Source organism: Bison bison, unplaced genomic scaffold, assembly GCF_000754665.1.
Source record: "Bison bison bison isolate TAMUID 2011002044 unplaced genomic scaffold, Bison_UMD1.0 scf7180017864352, whole genome shotgun sequence".
NCBI classification, from domain to species: Eukaryota; Metazoa; Chordata; class Mammalia; order Artiodactyla; family Bovidae; genus Bison; species Bison bison.
This window is the reverse complement of record NW_011494924.1, coordinates 3340058-3358738: the sequence shown is the minus strand read 5'-3', so window position 1 is coordinate 3358738 and position 18681 is coordinate 3340058. Positions and strand designations below refer to the sequence as shown.

At 36.5% G+C, this 18681-nt stretch overlaps 1 protein-coding gene across 1 annotated transcript in view; it reads right to left on the bottom strand.

The window, feature by feature from the left end:
- Positions 1-18681, bottom strand: part of UBN2 (ubinuclein 2) — an 80392-nt gene that overhangs the window by 60846 nt on the left and 865 nt on the right. The window contains 2 exon segments of the mRNA XM_010854936.1: positions 13457-13549; positions 18665-18681. Of these exon segments, the coding sequence (XP_010853238.1) occupies positions 13457-13549; positions 18665-18681 (110 nt within the window).

Genomic DNA, 18681 nt, shown 5'->3' with positions numbered 1-18681 from the left:
GCAGTCACCATCTGCAGTGATTCTGGAGCCCAGAAAAATAAAGTCTGACACTGTTTACACTGTTTCCCCATCTATTTCCCATGAAGTGATGGGACCGGTTGCCATGATCTTCGTTTTCTGAATGTTGAGCTTTAAGCCAACTTTTTCACTCTCCACTTTCAGAGGCATGCAAATCAAAACTACAATGAGGTTATCACCTCACACTGGTCAGAATGGCCATCATCAAAATATCTACAAACAGAAAATGCTGGAAAGCGTGTGGAGAAAAGTGAACCCTCCTACTCTGTTTATGAGAATATAAACTGGTAGAAGCAATATGGAGAAGAGTATGAAGGTTCTTCAAAAAAACTAAAAATGGAGCTAACATATGATCTAGCAATCTCCCTTCTAGGCATATAACCAGAGAAAAACCATAATTTGAAAAGGTACATGTACCCAGATATTCATTTCACCACTGTTTACAATAGCCAAGACATGAAACAGTTATACATATACACAATGGAATACTACTCAGCCATTAAAAAAGAACAAAATAATGCCATCTGCAGCAACATGGATGAATCTAGAGATCACCATACTGAGTGAAGTCAGACATAGAAAGACAAATACTATATGTTATCACTTATATGTGTCATCTAAAGAAATGGTATAAATGAACCTATTTACAAAAGAGAAATAAAGTCACAGATATAGAAAACAAACTATGGTTACCCAAAGGGGAAAGGCTGAGGGGGCAGGGATAAACTGGGAGACTGGGATTGACATACACACATTACTATGTATAAAATAGGTAACTAATAAAAACCTACTGAATATCACAGGGAACTCTACTCAATAGTCTATAATGACCTATATTCGAACAGAATCTAAAAAAAGGTGAATACATGTATAACTGATTCACTTTACTGTACAGCAGAAACTAATACAACATTACAAATAAACTATACCTTAATTATTTAAGAAAAAATAATTTTAAAAAAGAAGAAAGCAGGGCTTCCCTGGTGGCTCAGTCGTAAAGAATGCACCTGCCAATGCAGGAGACACAAGTTCGATCCTTGATCCAGGAAGATTCCCACATGCCGTGGAGCAACTAAGCCTGGGTCCCAGAACCACTAAGCCTGTGCTCTAGAGCCAGGGAGCCACAACCACTGATGCCCCCCTGCCCTAGAGTTTGCTCTGCAACAAGAGAAGTCACCACAATGAGAAACCCGTGCACCGCAACTAGAGAGTAGCCCCTGCTCACCACAACTAGAGAAAAGCCTATGAAGCAACAAAGACCCAGCACAGCCAAAATAAATAAAATTTCTCTTAAAAAGTGAGTATATATTTAAAAAAAAAAAAAATAATGTTAGACGTCAGAAGGACCTTAGGTTTAAGTAAGAAGTCTTTGTCCTGAAAGAACCTGAAAATAATCTCAACAAATTAACTGAGCACCTATCAAATGCCAGCCTTCATGGATTTTATAGTACTGTGGAGAAGAGAAAGATAAATAAATGGTAAATAGGAAAATATAAGTAGTACTGGGTTTTTTTCTTAACAGAAGACAAAATCAAGGCTTTCCTGAGATATTTATGCCCAGACAAGGATAAGAGGAAGTAATCACTTGTGGAAGCCCAGTTCACTTGGGAAGTAACCAGTTCACATGGAACTGGGAAATAACCTAGAAAGATCAGTGCTTTAACAAAATCACTCTGGCCACAGTGGTGGGGAATGAACACAGTTGAGGAGATCAATTAGGAAAGAAAAACTGCAGAGATTTGCAAGAAAGTCACAAGTTACTGGGGGCATAAAATATATACTTAAGTACCAATCATGATAAAGACGATGGCCACCATCCACTGAGTGCTAACTTGCATCAGCACCTACACTAAGTACAACTGTGTATTATTTCACATTTAACAAATGGGAAAAACTAAAGATTGGAGAAGATAAATAACTTGTCCAAGATCATAGAGAAAGTAATAGAGTCAATTTTCAAACTCATGACCATCTGACTCTAAAGTATTATTTTATTAAAAGTTCTGTAAGAAAAGGAGGGGGCATATGTATACCTATGGCTCATTCATGTTGATGTATAGCAGACACTAATACAGTATTGTAAAGCAATTATCCTCCAATTAAAAATAAATTTTTTTTTAAAAAGTTCTGTAAGAGAAGTTATAGAACCTCTGGGTCATTTTTCCACTCAGAGACACAGTAGGAACACCAGTGTTCCTACTGTCAATCATCTCCAAATTAGCTTCCCCACTAGACGTTCCATTTTATTCTTCTATTTTTCTGCCTTAAAGTTTCATTATTAACTAAAATTACACAATTTGATGACACTGGGATGTTTATTATTAACAAGGATGTGGAACAATTCAAACCCTCGTGGCTGGTGCAAAATGATACACCCACTTTGGAAAAGTTTGACAGTTTCTTATCAAGTTAAACACACACTTATCATATGACCTAACAATTCCTCTCTTACTATTTCCTCAAGAGAAATGAAGACATATGTTCACACACACACACTTATGTTCCAATGTTAGAGCAGCTTTACTTTTAGCAGCCACAAACTGGAAACCACCCAGTGCCCATCACCCAGTGTTACATCCACATGCTTTGCACCAATAAAAATAACTACTGATAACATGCAACACTTGGATGCACTTCAGAAGCATTATACCATGTTAAAGAAACCATATACAAAAAACTGTAAGAGGACATTTATAGGAAACACTAGAAAAGAAAAAACAAAACCCGAAAATCTATAGTAACACAAAATAAATCAGAGGTTGCCAGGGGCCAGGGCTGGAGGGGAGAGGGTTATCTGTAGAGAGGTAGAAGTGAACTTTCTGGGATGTTGAAACTGTTCTGTATCATCATTGCTGTAGTGGTTATAGGACAGCATACATTTATCAAAATTCACCAAACTGTATATTTAAATGAATGAATTGTATCTAAATTATACTCCAATAACAATTTTTAAAAACTCTTCATTAATACTTCTACTTCAACTCTTTCTCCCCACAAACCTTTGTTCATATAATTATTCACATCTACAGTTTCCTCTCCATTCTAACTGCCATTGCTTATAATCCTGGCCATTGTTTTCACTTAAATGTAATGAAAACCTTAACTAGCATCTCCTTCCTCGTATTAAGGGGTTTCCCTGATAGTTCAGATGGTAAAGAATCTGCCTGTGATGAGGGAGACCCAGGTTCAATCTCTGGGTGAGGAAGATCCCCTGGGGAAGGGAATAGCAACCCACTCCAGTATGCTTGCCTGAGAATTCCAAAGAGTCTGGCAGGCTACAGTGCATGGAGTTGTAAAGGGTCAGACATGACTGAGCGACTGACTACTAATACAACACTTACTAAACCACTGATACTTCCTGTATAATAGTAGAAGTTCCATCTCAAAGTCTGTTGTATCAGCCCTTCAGAGAAATAAAGATTCTGCTCATTGACATACTGACAGGGGCTTTGGGAAGCTAGTCATATATACAGAATCAGTGCTTGTCTCACAGTTCCCATTGATGAGGTTTACATTAGAGTGTGTTCAGTGCGGTTCATCAAACATTTTATTTCCCCATTCAGTTCAGTTCAGTTACTTTGTGAGCCCGTGGACTGCAGCATGCCAGGCTTCCCTGTCCATCACCAACTCCAGGTGATGTCAAACTCATGTCCATTGAGTCAGTGATGTCATCCAACCATCTCATCCTCTGTTGTCCCCTTCTCTTCCTCCCTTCAATCTTTACCAGCATCAGGGTCTTTTCCAATGAGTCAGTTCTTCTCATCAGAAGGCCAAAGTATTGGAGCTTCAGCTTCAGCATCAGTCCTTCCAATGGAATATTCAGAACTGATTTCCTTTAGGATTGACTGGTTTGATCTCCTTGCAGTCCAAGGGACTCTCAAGAGTCCTCTCCAACACAGTTCAAAAGCATCAATTCTTCAGCACTCAGCTTTGTTTATGGTTCAACTCTCAGATCCATACATGACTACTGGAAAAACCATAGCTTTTGTCGGCAAAGTAATGTCTCTGCTTTTTAATATGCTGCCTAGTTTTGTCATATTATTTCCTCATATTAATCCTTCATTCATCCTGCTTAATATCATCTAACATTTCTAAAATATCATTTCGTATCATTTCCTTGCTCAAAATACTTCAGAAGCATCCTATTACAAAATAAATCCAAAACTCTTACTATGGCATTAATTAAATGCCTTCTACATGCTAACTCAAAACTACCTTTCCAACCTTTTTTTCACTTGAGCAGTTTAATCCATTCAGTTTATATACCCACTCTCCTCCCAAACATGCTGGCTTATCTTTCCTCATGCTTTCCCCTTATTTGGAATAATCTCTTACTCCTCTCTGAATACTCCCACCCTTTACAGCTTAGCCCAAGTTGTAAAGCTTTTCTCCTAGATGTTTTCCACTCAAAATCACAATGATCTTTTTCTGCTCTCCTAATGTATTTTTTTGTCTAGGCACAATTATTTGCCTATAAAAGATTTATCCAGGGAAATCTTGAAAAACAAATAGGTTCTATTTTAATGAGCACAATGAGACTTATGCATAAGTCTAGTAACTTACACATAAGTAGAGAGATTTAGGAACATTTAAGTCTAGTCAAAGATACCAGTAATTACCAATGGAAATGATAGCACTGAATCCCTATTATATTCAGTAAAATGGTTAAATAAGGAAATGTGACACTTGTCAATGATAGCAACCAAAATGGCTAATTCTTTACCTAAGAGTATTAATCAAACTAAAATGCCTCTAAAAATAGAATCTTAGAAGTATAAGGATTTTCCCAAGCTCATATCAATTATAGCACCATAACAATGATAAAGGTATAAATTATATATACTATGACAAACCTATTCAATATTAACAGCCATTTTAAAACAATGAGGTAGAAGACTATTCAATAATATAGAAGGTAACAAGAACAATTTACCAAATGTTATGTATAGTTCAGGCTATTCACAGAAAAACTAATACTGATATTCACTAAGTATCTGGAAGTGCTCAACCTAACTGGTAATCACAGAGACAACATTAAAAATAACAAGTTGTTTATTCAACTATCATACAAACAGAAGGATTTCATTTAAGAAAAACACAACAATATACATCTATAGCTATATATATAGCTTTATATATATAAAGCTCAAAGAATTATAACCAGTGGATAACCATGGTTATTACCAGTGTGGAAGGGATATAATTGGAAGTAGCAGTGAAGGGAGACTTTGGCTGGCAGGATCTCAGTTCCCCAACCAGGGACTGAATCCAGAACTACAGCAAAGAAAGTCTGGAATCCTGACCTGTAGGCCACCAGTGAAATTTCTTTTTTTTTTAATCTACAAATATTAAATTCACCTAAAGAAACTCAAGACAGATTGGCAAAGGACTGTATTATCATGTCTTTCCTACTAGGCCTATTTTGAGCTGCTCTCTTGTCCAGTATCTTTAGCAAAAATACTTCTCAGTAGCATCAAACCCTTAGCTGATAAATTGTCTGGCCTCCTGCAGTTATTGATACTATAGTTTACACAGTAAATCCATCTTAAAGCAATGCAAATTTTATTTTCCAAATTTTAAAAGCCTTTGAATTTTGCTACATATAAGATGAAGAAATCCCTTTAAATCTATTCCTAGAGGGCACTAGTTCACATACCATGACTCAGAAAAAAATGGCTTACCGAGTCATTAGTACATGCTTAACCTGATAATCAGTGTTTCAAGCCAATGAAGTCTAATTATACTGGAACACCAAAATGGAAAACAAACTTACAGGACCACCTATTGCCTCCAAGTTATAATAACCCTAAACTAATAACCAACTTTCATTGATCACCTACGGAAGACAGAAGCATGACACTGCCAAAACTCCAGTTTGATAACCAAGGAGAAAATATCTGCTGGTCATACAGATAGTTGCTGCAGCCCTATCACAACCTTATCTTCCACCTTTAATAATTTCCTTAACCTACCAACAGAAAAAGGTAGAGATTTAAGTCAGTGGAAAGTCAGTCAAGAGCTGACTTAACAACAAAGAAACAGTATACTAAGATTTCTATAATCACCACTTATGGATACAGAACCTTCCTCCCAAATACCCTAAAACTGCTGATTCTCAACTGTTCCTATGGGATTTAAAGAAGATGAAGAGAAATTTATTTAGCTTAAAGAGGCCAAGGACTTAAAAAGGCATGTCATGGCAAGCAATTAGAATTGTTAACTGCAATAAAGAAACTATTATTTGAGGGGACAATTCTCTCTTGCCCTTTGAAAAACCACACCCATCAGACTGCTTTAAAAGGCTATTATTTTACATTTTTATTGTATTTGCAGTACCACACTATTACTGGTCAACAGAAGTTAAATATACATGTGCTTTTTAAGTAGAATTCATTTTGTGGTAGTATTAACAAGCTGGCCCAAACTGCTTTACCAAGTTGATTCTTAGGGACAAGATTTAGTATAAGGCCAAAACAAATAGAGGAAAACCAGCCCAGGAAGTTCTCTGCTGCTGCTGCTGCTGCTGCTAAGTCACTTCAGTTGTGTCCGACTCCGTGCGACCCTACAGACAGCAGCCCACCAGGCTCCCTCGTCCCTGGGCTTCTCCAGGCAAGAACACTGGAGTGGGTTGCCATTTCCTTCTCCAATGCATGAAAGGGAAAAGGGAAAGTGACACGACTCTTAGCAACCCCATGGACTGCATCCTACTAGACTCCTCCGTCCATGGGATTTTCCAGGCAAGAGTACTGGAGTGGGGTGCCAGTGCCTTCTCCCAGGAAGTTCTCAAGGAAGCTCAAATGCCTCAGCAAGTGTGGATGATGATCTAATAATATGAAGAGCAGACAGAATCCTTAAAATTCCCAGACAGGGCACATAAATGCTTTCTGATATCCACTTACATCACTCTCACATTTGAGGACACTTTTCAAACAATTTACAATTATTTTAAGTACAAAAATATATTTCCTTTCAACTCAGTTTAGTATATACTATGAAGAAGCCAATTTCATTGAAAATTAGTTATGCCAAGACATTGCCATTCTTTAAAACATAATTGAACAAAATCAGTTTTAAAAGCCATACCAAAAGAATGACTTTTTATATACTTTTTTACTAAAAAGTGTTAACTCAACTCCATCAAATGCCTTACTTATAAGACTGCTCATAACTTTTACACCATCAAATCTACCCCTATCCTCTTTTTTAAAATAAATATGAAGCCACTTAAGGGTTCAGAAAGTCCAAAATCAAAGCACTAGAGGTGGGTTCAAAATCTTTGTGGTATAATAAGCAGATTTTAAAGTCACGATGTGACTTTATAAAGGCTAATAAATGCCTGGAAGAATACATGTCTTCCTGTTTAGAGAGTCATTGAGATTCAAACAGTTTTAACTGCAAGGTATCAGATATTGGGTTAAGCACTTCCCTTTAGATTATTGAAGTTATATCCAGTTCTAGGACAGCATGATCTTTCAAGATGCTGGGGTAAGAAAGTGAGGAAAATCACTAAAACAAATCTTCCAACCATCACATGTCATCCTATGGCCTCGCAGGCTTAGAGAACAAGTCTACACCCATCAAACCAAACTTCGTTACATGCTCTAATCTAGAGTATACATGGCCTCAGAAAAACATACACAACCCAGAAATATCTAAAAACTGAACTGGGAAGTACTATACATATTTAGCCTCAACATGTGGAGTCTTAAGACTGGGAATGAGGAAAGTTATGGTGGTCTCTTTAAACTGTATTCTACTTCCTGCCTACAATAACCAACAAGACAAATGTCAAATGTCAAAACTTGGACTTAACTATTTATTATGAGTGTACAACAACCATTTTGATATATTCTAGGTAGAAGTAAGTGCTGAATACCTATATTGCTCTTTTTCCAAAAAATAATTTAGCAACTGATGCTGAATGCATACCATCACATACTGAGGAAATACATACTGTGGAAAATTCTTCAAGAGATGGGACTACCCAGAGCACCTGACCTGCCTCCGGAGAAATCTGCATGCAGGTGAAGAAGCAACAGTTAGAACTGGACATGGAACAACAGACTGGTTCTAAATTAGGAAAGCAGTATGTCAAGGCTGTATATTGTCACCCTGCTTATTTAACTTATATGCTGAGTACATCATGCAAAATGGCGGGATGGATGAAGCACAAGCTGGAATCAAGACTGCCTGGAGAAATCAGTAACCTGAGATATGCAGATGACACCACCCTTATGGCCTAAAACGAAGAGCCTCTTGATGAAAGTGAAAGAGGAGAATGAAGAAGCTGCTTAAAACTCAACATTCAGAAAACTAAGATCATGGCATCTGGTCCCATCACTTCATGGCAAATAGATGGGCAAACAATGGGAACAGTGACAGACTTTATTTTCTTGGGCTCCAAAATCACTGCAGATGGTGACTGCAGCCATGAAACTAGAGGATGCCTGCTTCTTGGAAGAAAAGTTATGACCAACCTAGACAGCATATTAAAAAGCAGAGACATTACTTTGCTGACAAAGGTCCATCTAATCAAGGCTATGGTTTTTCCAGTAGTCATGTATGGATGTGAGAGTCGCAAACAGTTGGACATGACTGAGCGACTGAACTGAACTGACACACTGTCACATTATTTGACAAGTAATGTAACAGGAAATACAACAGACAATAAAAATAGGACAGAAGGGGGGAAAAACACAAACCAATCATTCAATACAGGGTTCTATATGCCCCATAATTTCTGTTATCACTGCTTTTCAACTACCAAAGCTGTCTTAGTCCTTCTATCCACAAGCAACGGCAGCAGGATAAAGTGCATCCTATACGCCACAGGCAGTCTTCCTTTCTCCCTTAGGTGGTCACCTGCTCCCCCTTCACATAACTCCTCTCCAGCATAAGTAACAGCTATATATACAAAAAGCCCACAAACTGGCCTCACAGGCTTTCCAACAAATCACAGAATTTATCACTAACATCTCTCTTGGACCCAGCCACATATCAATGCATCCTATTTTTCTCCTTATCTGGAAATCCCCAACTGAGTTTAGCTTGCCCAGTTCTCTGAATCTTCATACAAATGCATGCTCCATCACAGTAGAAATGGTATAGGCCCCCACGTGTACCACCAGCCACCCTGCTCACAGAAGAGAAAGGGCAGAATGTAAAAAGTAGATGAACTGACAAGTTAAATGTATTAGGGAAAAAAAAAAGAGGTGAACCAAGTATACAGAGGTCTCAAACAAAAGCTTGAGAGCCAAATACGGCCCTCAGATATATTTTGGCCAGCCCAGGAGGTGTTTTAGTTAGAAGCCAACATTTAAAAGTAAGAATAATAGAGTAAAATGCAGATTTCAGCATTCTTTTGAGAAATGGAAAGATTTGGCAACCCTTAGGCCAAATTCCTGCAAAGTTAACAAAGGCTGGAACCGAGCAGCAGTGTCCCCTTCAGACAGGGCATGTGCTGTCTGTCTTCCGTTCGCAAGAATCCCCCACTTTTAGTGTCCATCAGACTTGCTTCACTGATTGATCAGTGCACAACTGAACATCTGAATTTGCTACTCCTGAATTTCAAACACTAAAATAACTACAGGACAGTATAAACTATAGGGCAATAATATCCCCATTTGTTGTTTAACCGTACTCTTTTTTGTGAGAGTCTAGGCTTGGAAAAGATATCTTCTCCCAAGTCACTGTTGGCCAATAATTTTTCTTAAAGGGCTCCAAATAATCTGTTGTGGTCTGTAAGAAGACAAAACAGTTAAGAATATGTAACAAGTGATTGGAGGACCAAAGATAAAGGCTACATGGAACAAAATGCCTGAAGGAGATCAAAATCAGTGGGGTTGTCAATTAAGAGGTTAAAACCACACAGATGTTTATGTACAAAGAATTTACGACAAGTACAGAATAAAGCAACTCTCCACAAGAATGATAAGCTTTAATTTCTGTTTTATCCAATGAAGTAATTCTCTGCATAGGTCTAGCCCTCTGGGTAATCAGGAGGCCAGGTTAATATATCTGCCTAAAAGAGAGAGAAAAATATTGGTGTTTTAATGTCTTTTTTTGCAAAATTAATCTGTTACTTGCTATTTCCTGAAATAAATTATTTTTCAGAGAAAAGAATGATATGTTTAAGTGACTAAACAGCATTTCGCATTTAGATAGCACTTTAAACATTTTAAACATTAACAATCTATTTTTCATCTTATGCTGACAAAACTTTTGTGTTATAAAGTTGACTAAGCAGACCTTACTTTCACCTCACACATACTAAAGCACAAAGAAGCCAAGAGGTTTCACTAAGGTAACCCAGCTAGTTATGGCAAAGAGAAGATTAGAATGCAGCTTCATTAAATCATAACCCTGGGTTCTTTCCACTACAACCCGCTGCTGCTGCTGCCTCTTAAGTCTACAAAGGGTGGAAAGGAGGTTCAAAGGATCCATTCAAGTCTCCAAAATTCCTCCCAATTTCAAGAATGAGACTGGCTCTTCTACTCAATTTTAGGTCCCCAAAGGAGAGTCATTCATTTCCACAGACACTGCATTTGTGTGTCATATGTTTTGTCTTCCCAATTATTTTTAAAGTTTCTCCAGGAGGCGGCAAATAACATGATTCTTTGTATGTCCAACATAAATACTCAAATATTTTATTATTTATATACAGAATTTAACAAATTATCTCCATCTCTTATTCCAAGAAACAAAAGGTCAGAAATAACCTCAAGTGATTTTCAGAAATAATGACAAGGACATCTAAGTTATATTACAAAAGGGAAAAAAGTAAGAAGAAAAGGTAGCTAGGGATACAAGTTTTATTTGTGTTTTATAAACCTCAAAAAACTAAGTCATTTTTTTGTCATATGCACAAAAAGTAATCGAACTTTGGTGGGTTAACATTTTGCAAATATCTAAAAGACTTTCTTTTAGTTAAAATATAAATACACATATGGTGCTTATATAAACAATTGTCATATATGTATAACTATACATATAGACATCTACATATACTGTCTTTAAACACCGATGAAAATCTCTGCTGTTTAAGAGTGATCTTTTATGAAGCCTGGAGCCTAGAGCGGACAAGATATCTTCTCACAGGTCACTTAAGAGTCTGATGATTTTCTCAAAAGGTTCCAAATAACTTGTAATAATATGCATACATAACATTCACTGTTACGATATTCATGGCATGCTTTTAGATTTATGTACATAAAACCTTGATGAGGCAGAATATTTTAAATCTCTACTTAGAATGAAATAAAAGAGTCAGCAGTCAAAATAAAAAACTAGGGAAGAAATATAGTCCATTAAATTCAATGATAACAAGAGTAACATTTTATCCTTGCAAAATGACAGTGCTTGAGTATATCCTAATCACATAAAACAATTTTACACATCAACCAACTTCTTTTGGACACTGGTTTTTCTATGCCAGGAAAGATCTCCAATAAGATTTAATGCAAACTGTGAGGTTCCTTCTTTATAGGATATGCTGGGAGTCTTCCATTTTCAAAGGGCAATTGTAACCCTTGGTTTTATAACCCATGGGGGAAAAAAACATTTTAATAAGAGTGTTGGAGGGAGTAGAGAGTAATAACTGAAACTCCTAATTTGATAATACAGTATATACCAAAAATACATATGCATAAATGTTTTGACCTAAAAAATCCCCTTCTAGGAATTTGTTCTACAGATAAACTTGAAGTAGTATGAAATGCCATGCTACTAAATAATTTACTGTAGCACTATTAGAAAAGCAAATTTTTGGAAACAATTTTGCAATTATGTGGGGACTAGTTAAATAAACTGTGATATTTCCATACAACCGAATACCATGTAGCTCTGAAAAAGAGAGAAAGCTCCCTTTGCCTGGATATGAAAAAAAATCTCCATGATATAGGAAATGAAAAAGGCAAAGAGCAGAATCATGTATTCTGCTATATGTGTAAAAGGGTGGCGGTAGGGGAAGGAATAATGTATACAGAAAGATACACATAAAATATCTTTGGGAAGGACACTCAAGAACACTATTTGCCTCTTGGAAATGAGATTAGGTGGGTGGACAAGAGAATAAAAGGAAGATTTTTCATTCCATACTTTTGAATTTGAACCATGTAAAATGTACTAGCTGGTTAAAACACTAAATTTAACCAAAGTATTTATTAATTTGTATAAAAATTATAAACAGCTATTTCAGGATTTATAATCTGAGAACACTGCATTATAATTAACACTACAAATCAGTGTAACAACTTTGGCTATTCTTTCCATCAGTGCACCCCTCAGGATATTATACAGCCACAGAATACAGAGCCAGAGAAGGATGGGAAAAATCTGAACTTCTCAAATTTACAGGGAAGAAAACTTTGGCACAAAGAGGTTAAATAAACTCTCCAATGGATACAATTAGCAGCTGGCAAAGTATGACCTAGAACCTGACCCACATTTCAAAACATTCTCATCTATTTTCCTCCCCTCAAACTGTTTCCTCACAAGTGCTCACCAAGATCACCAAGAAATGACAGTTACTACTACAGCCACCCTAACTGCACTCTGAAGATAACATGAATGACGGGGCTAGTGTGAGCTGATGTCCTATCTCTGTGAGATACTTTCCAGTGCTCTCAGGGGAACCACAAGAGAGGTAAGGTCTTGCTTCTCTTGGGTCAGGTCTGAGCAACGAGACAGGGGTAGTTAAAGCCATAGAATAAACATGGGAAGGGTATGGGAGGGATTTTCCAACCAAGTCAACTATATCAGAAAAAATGAGAATAATAGTAAGCAATTTCACAATCAGGAAATTCAAATTTATTTTTATATTAAAACAAACACTAATCTATTGTGGCACAGTTTATAAAATGCACATGGATTTTTAAGGTAGACAAGGCACTTATAAAGAAATTTCATGCTGCTTCTGACTGATCCTGTAAGTGGCCTAGAAGGACATACATTCAAAATCTCTTAAACACTTAAGAGGCAGGAAGGCTTAAGAACTACTACACCAAAGGAATTAAAGCAATGTTCTCAATGGCAGTGGAAAGAGCAAAGGATTAAGCTAAACAGACCTGGAAATGCAGTCTCATTTCTGCCATCAGTACATGCGACCTTAGATCAGTTATTTAACCTTAAGCTCAGACCTCTTTCCTCATCTGTAAATGTGGTCAATGTCACTTACCTTGCAGTGCTGTTACAAGGATTGTAGGTAATGATAAGCAAACTGCTGAAACTCCAGAAGGAGTACAAGAAATGACAGTTACTACTATAGCCACCACAAACCTATTGGAATCTTTATTTGATCATCTAACCATTCATCTGGGTTCAATTTATTAGAACAAGATAATGTGAGCAACGGATATCATAAGCCCTCCCAACCAGTCACAGGGAAAAAAAAAAAAGGCCAATAGGATAAAATTACCTGAGTGAAGTTTATTATACTCACATATTTCATTTCAAACTTCTTAGCCAACATTTCCACTTCTTGCCTCTCTTGATGATCATCATTGAATGGGTCTTCTGTGTAAACAGGCTTTTTCTGATTCAAAGTGAATGGTAAAAGAAACAGAAGTATTAGTATTACTTCAATTACAGTTGACTATATCTTTAAAATTTAGTAAATAAGTCAATTTTTCCAAATATTAACAAATAAATTAGAAGCATTAAAAAGTAATTAAAAAAGAAAGTAACACTGTAAATCAACTACACTTCATTTGAAAAATCCATTTTAATTTTTTAAAAATTCAAAAATTAAAAAAAAACTAATTAGAAAGACATGTTGGTTTATAGCAAAAATATTTGCAGTTTTAATGGACTCTTACACATTTTAAAGTTTTTCAACAGTTAAAAACTCAACAATTCAAATTGTCTTCAGTCACAAAATGATCTATGGTTACCCTATCCAAAATAAAAAGGCCAAAGAAACCCAAGAAAATTAGGTTAAAAAAAAAAAAAAACACCTATAACTTCCCAACAAAGATTAACCAATTTGGTCAGAAAATCTTTTGCTTCTAAAAGTTTATTACAATTATCATTTAATCATCTGCCCTGAGTTAGCACTGGAGTATCTGTAGCTGCTACAGCTTTTTGCTGAGGCCAAGCACAGACAAGCTCTATATCACCTACATCCTGTCAATGAATATCCATTCAAGAAATTCATACGACTTCTAAACAAGGCAGAAAAATTTGATAGCTACAGCTTACATTATCAAGGCTTCCTTTTAGCAGGTAGAGTTAAAATCTACTATAAAGCACAGTTTAAAACATACAGCTAGGATCCTGCATTTACCACCTACTGATCAAAATAAACAAAAAGACACATCACATCTTTTACTCAAGCTTACTATTTCACAGACACACTTCATATATATATATATATATAGATAGATACATAGATAGATACATTTCAATATACAAAAAAAAACAAAACAAGGAGCTACACATAATCTAATTATGAACAACTGACTAGAAAGTTCATGGAAAAAAAGGCTAAATGCTTTAACTGATGTACCATCTTCAAGCAGTAATTAAAATGAGAGTACATTACAGCTGAAATATTAGACACAGATTTGCCCTGAAGGTCAAGAAAAAATGTAGAAGGGATGACGTTTTGCAAACTTTGAAACCAAGATATTTTATCCTGGCTATAAAGGCTGAGACATGATTAATCGAAAAATATGGACAGAATGAATACAAAACAATTCATCATACTTAGGAGGCATTAGAATGAAAGGATACATTTTAAAGCTTAAAGGAACTTTTAAATCAATTTTGAAAATTATCTATTAAATAACATGTACAGTCCTTTATCCCAACAGGAGTTATCAAAGGAAAATATAAATATGACCTGAAGGAAACAAAACAGCAGCAAGGTGATGAAACAAGAAAGGAAAGAAACAAAACATAAATGACAGAAACAAAAAAAGCAAGCAAGCAAGCAAGCAAGCAGAAAGGTGATGAAACAAGAAGCACCAGGCATGTGCAGGGGACAGCCTTAACACGAGATCAGAGTTAAGGACAGTCAACAACCACTGTGCCTTGCCATTATAAACTGTTCCTCATATCACGATGGAGTCCAAATACTACATCTCACTACTGATCTGACCCACTTCTATATGAGCAAATATAAACACATGGATAGATATTTTAAATAAGAACCACCTTATAAACCATTATCAAATATTTTATATGTGGATTTTTATATAGGCAGCAAAATTAAATCACTTATTTACTCTTGATAATCTATAAAAGTAAATTTAAGGAAACTGACTCACTTTCAAAATTAAGGCTCTAAGCTTTACATTTTTGGGGTGAAAAGACCTAATAATTAGTAAATACCAAAATAACCGATCAACCCATAGGCAAAATTGATGCAACAATTCTTTCCTTTGATGTTAACTAATTAACACCATTTTCAGAAGAGCTTTCATATATGTTATCCAAAATATGCAGTATGACAAATAATGGAATACCACAGAATGCTCTGGTAACAGTATAATCACATTACCACTGTAATCATTTATTTTTATACAAAATGCTCAATTAATCATGCTTAAGGGAAGATGTTTTCTGGTTAAGTGATTCTCTGGTTTACTAAGAGTTAAAAAAGAATTTCTTGTGTATCAATTCCCCTGAGCCAGAAAAGGTGAACAAATTACTCTTTCAGGATAGAGATGATTACAGTGCCTCCACCTCAACCAGGATCAATGCTCTGCAGACAAGGTTAAGGGTTTAGCTAATCTGTGTTCTGACAACTACAGCGGGTTTTGTTTTCCATATTTTGCCAACACCTGCTCATTTGATTATGTTTTCCCTTATAAATAAGTAAGTTTAGAAAAATTCCTGACTGCACTTAGTTAATAGGGGTTTTACTGTTATATATTTATGAAAGATGGTTTAAATTCACCCCAGTACAGATTGTACTCACATGTAACAGGTTTTTTATACTTACATATCTATCAAGTAAAATCTTACTCGGTAATAGACAGCTATCTCAATATTGCAGAAAGTTTCCTTCTTTTAATTTTACAAGATCTCTTTTCCTTCCCTTGCTACTCTTAACCTGCTACACAGTATGTTGTTCAATTACAATAAGGCAAAATGAGGGCTTCCCTCATAGCTCAGTCGGTAAAGAATCTCCTGCAATGCAGGAGACCTGGGTTCTATTCCTGGGTCAGGAAGATCCCATGGAGAAGGAAATGGCAACCCACTCCAGTATTCTTGCCTGGAGAATCCCATGGACAGAGGAGCCTGGCAGGCTACAGTCCATGGGGTCGAAATAGTCGGACATGACTTAGCCACTAAATCACCACAAAATTTAAAAACTATTTTGAAAATATTCCATCATCACTGAAAATAAACTGGACTCCTCCTGAGGGGAAGAAAAACCAAAGCTGGGAATCTCCACTTTGCAGATTAATTCTATTGCTTACATTTTGCCTTTTCCTGGTTTCTCTTCCCAGGATTTCCTTTCATGGAAATGTGACAACTTCATTTAGAAAGGTGTTTTCTATACTTCCTTATGTAATAAATATGTTCACTGGGAATAATCATAGGAAAATCTGGCAAATATTTGTTGCAAAGGCACACTGTATGTATAAACAATGGATATTTTGGTTAAGTGGAATATGTCAAATGATATATGGCTGAATGTACAAGATAACTAGACTAATACACCACAAACTGATAGTGTAAAAGAAAAATTAAATGAATTATTCACCTTTCTCCTAGTACATTTAATTATTAGTTCTGATATTATCAAATTAATAGGGTAGGGTGTCAAAATCAACTTAATAATTAAAAGATACATATCTATTATTAGTCTATCATCCCACAAATATTATAGCATAAAGATCATAACAGAGGTTTTTGTATTTCTACTATAATTCTTTTTTCAGTTCAATTGGGCAGGACTTTCTAAATTTATACTATATGAGTAAATTGTAAGAATTCTGTTTTTATTAAGAATTGGTACTAGCATATGGGAAAAAGTACTAATAAGATGATATATGAGCACTCTGGGAACCAGCCACCTCTTTGTAAATTGGGGATGAAGGTTTTTTCTCATGCAGTTCTGCTGGACTTAAACTCCACAAGCCACAATTAGAACTGTGTTTAGCACACAGTGAGAAATCAGTAAATGTTAGTCATTATTATGTATTTTTTCCCCAATATAATCACCTATAATTTATGAAGTAGATTAGGGAGTACAACTGCAAACCTTCTTTAGATTAGAAGATCAAATATAGCACAATTTTTTGGAAAAATGCTTCAGTCCAATATTCTCAAAATTCTTTGGAGGAAAAATATGCCATCACTTTATGAATAACATGGGTACTAAAGTGAGTCTAAAGGGCAAAATGTTGTGTAGAAATGACCTAAATGATTTCTATCCTTAACAATTCATTTTGGTTGCAAACACTTAGTAATGATTTGATCACACAACAGTATTTGTAAATAATGATCAAAAGATTGGCCGGCTTTACAACAAACAAAATCTAATGACACTGTTTAATATGGTATTTTTAAACTAAGTTATTCATTTCAACTATAAAGATAACCAAGGATGAAAATAAAACAAGTGACTTCTGGGGTCCATTAGACGAGTGCTAAAGCAAAACCTAATAAACAGAATAGTCTCTAAACAACAGAGGAAATTGTTCTTATTACACTTACTCCATCATTTCCCTTTCTAGCTTACTTCTGAAGATCACCAACCAACAATAAAAATTACAGCTACCAACAAGCCCCTCTCCTATCTCCATTGTTCACCAGTTCCACCAAAGGCATACCTAGGTATTTTTAATAAAGTTTTTAGAAATTCAAAGCTAACATTATTTTCATCATCCAAAAATCACAATGGCCAAGTGCAATATCCTTCAACTAGAACCAATAAACTAATGATATGTACACTCAAATAAGAATATGATGGTAAGCGCCAAATAAAACGAGAGACACCCTCCCATTCAATTGCTGCATGAACACTAGAGAAAACAAAGCTTAAAAGGTTTACCAATATCAACACGAAAGAGAAAAATAAGGAACCAGATAACTAGCTCAGGTATCCTTCATTCCTAAAGTGGAATCCTTAGTCTGAAAATGTTTAGATTACTTTTAAATCCCCTTCAATTAAGAAAAATACCCCACGCTCAGAAGCACATCTCAGCGCCCACAACAACAAACAGCGACGAAGGTGAAGATGATCCTGGAGGGGTTACACAATGTCTCTGCTTCACACTGGGGGGCGTGTCCCCCAGGTTTTCTCTTCCTTTCTACCGAAACGACTGCTGGAGGTCCGCAAGCAAAACCCAACAACGCAACTTGCAGGGCCCCCAGGTTTTTTCGTAGAAGGCACAGAGGAAACCTGAGGTTTCGAAAGATGCAAGGGAAAGCCAGATCCGAACAGCGTTTGGAGCGGGAGCGAGAGCAGGATGCGGGGGGTAGGGGAGGATGGTCGGTGGAGCGGGTAGGAGCCTCGGGGCCAACCCAGGGGAGCAGAGAAAAGCACACCCGCTCGGCCCCTGCCCCTTCCAGCCACCCTCTGCGGAGACCCGAGACGCGCAAGGTGGGCGTCGGAAGGTGCAAACCACTGGGGGGAGGCGGACGGGTCTCGAGGCTCCCGGGGTCTGGGGGATGAGGGAGGGATCTTCTGTACCCGTTGTTCTCCACACA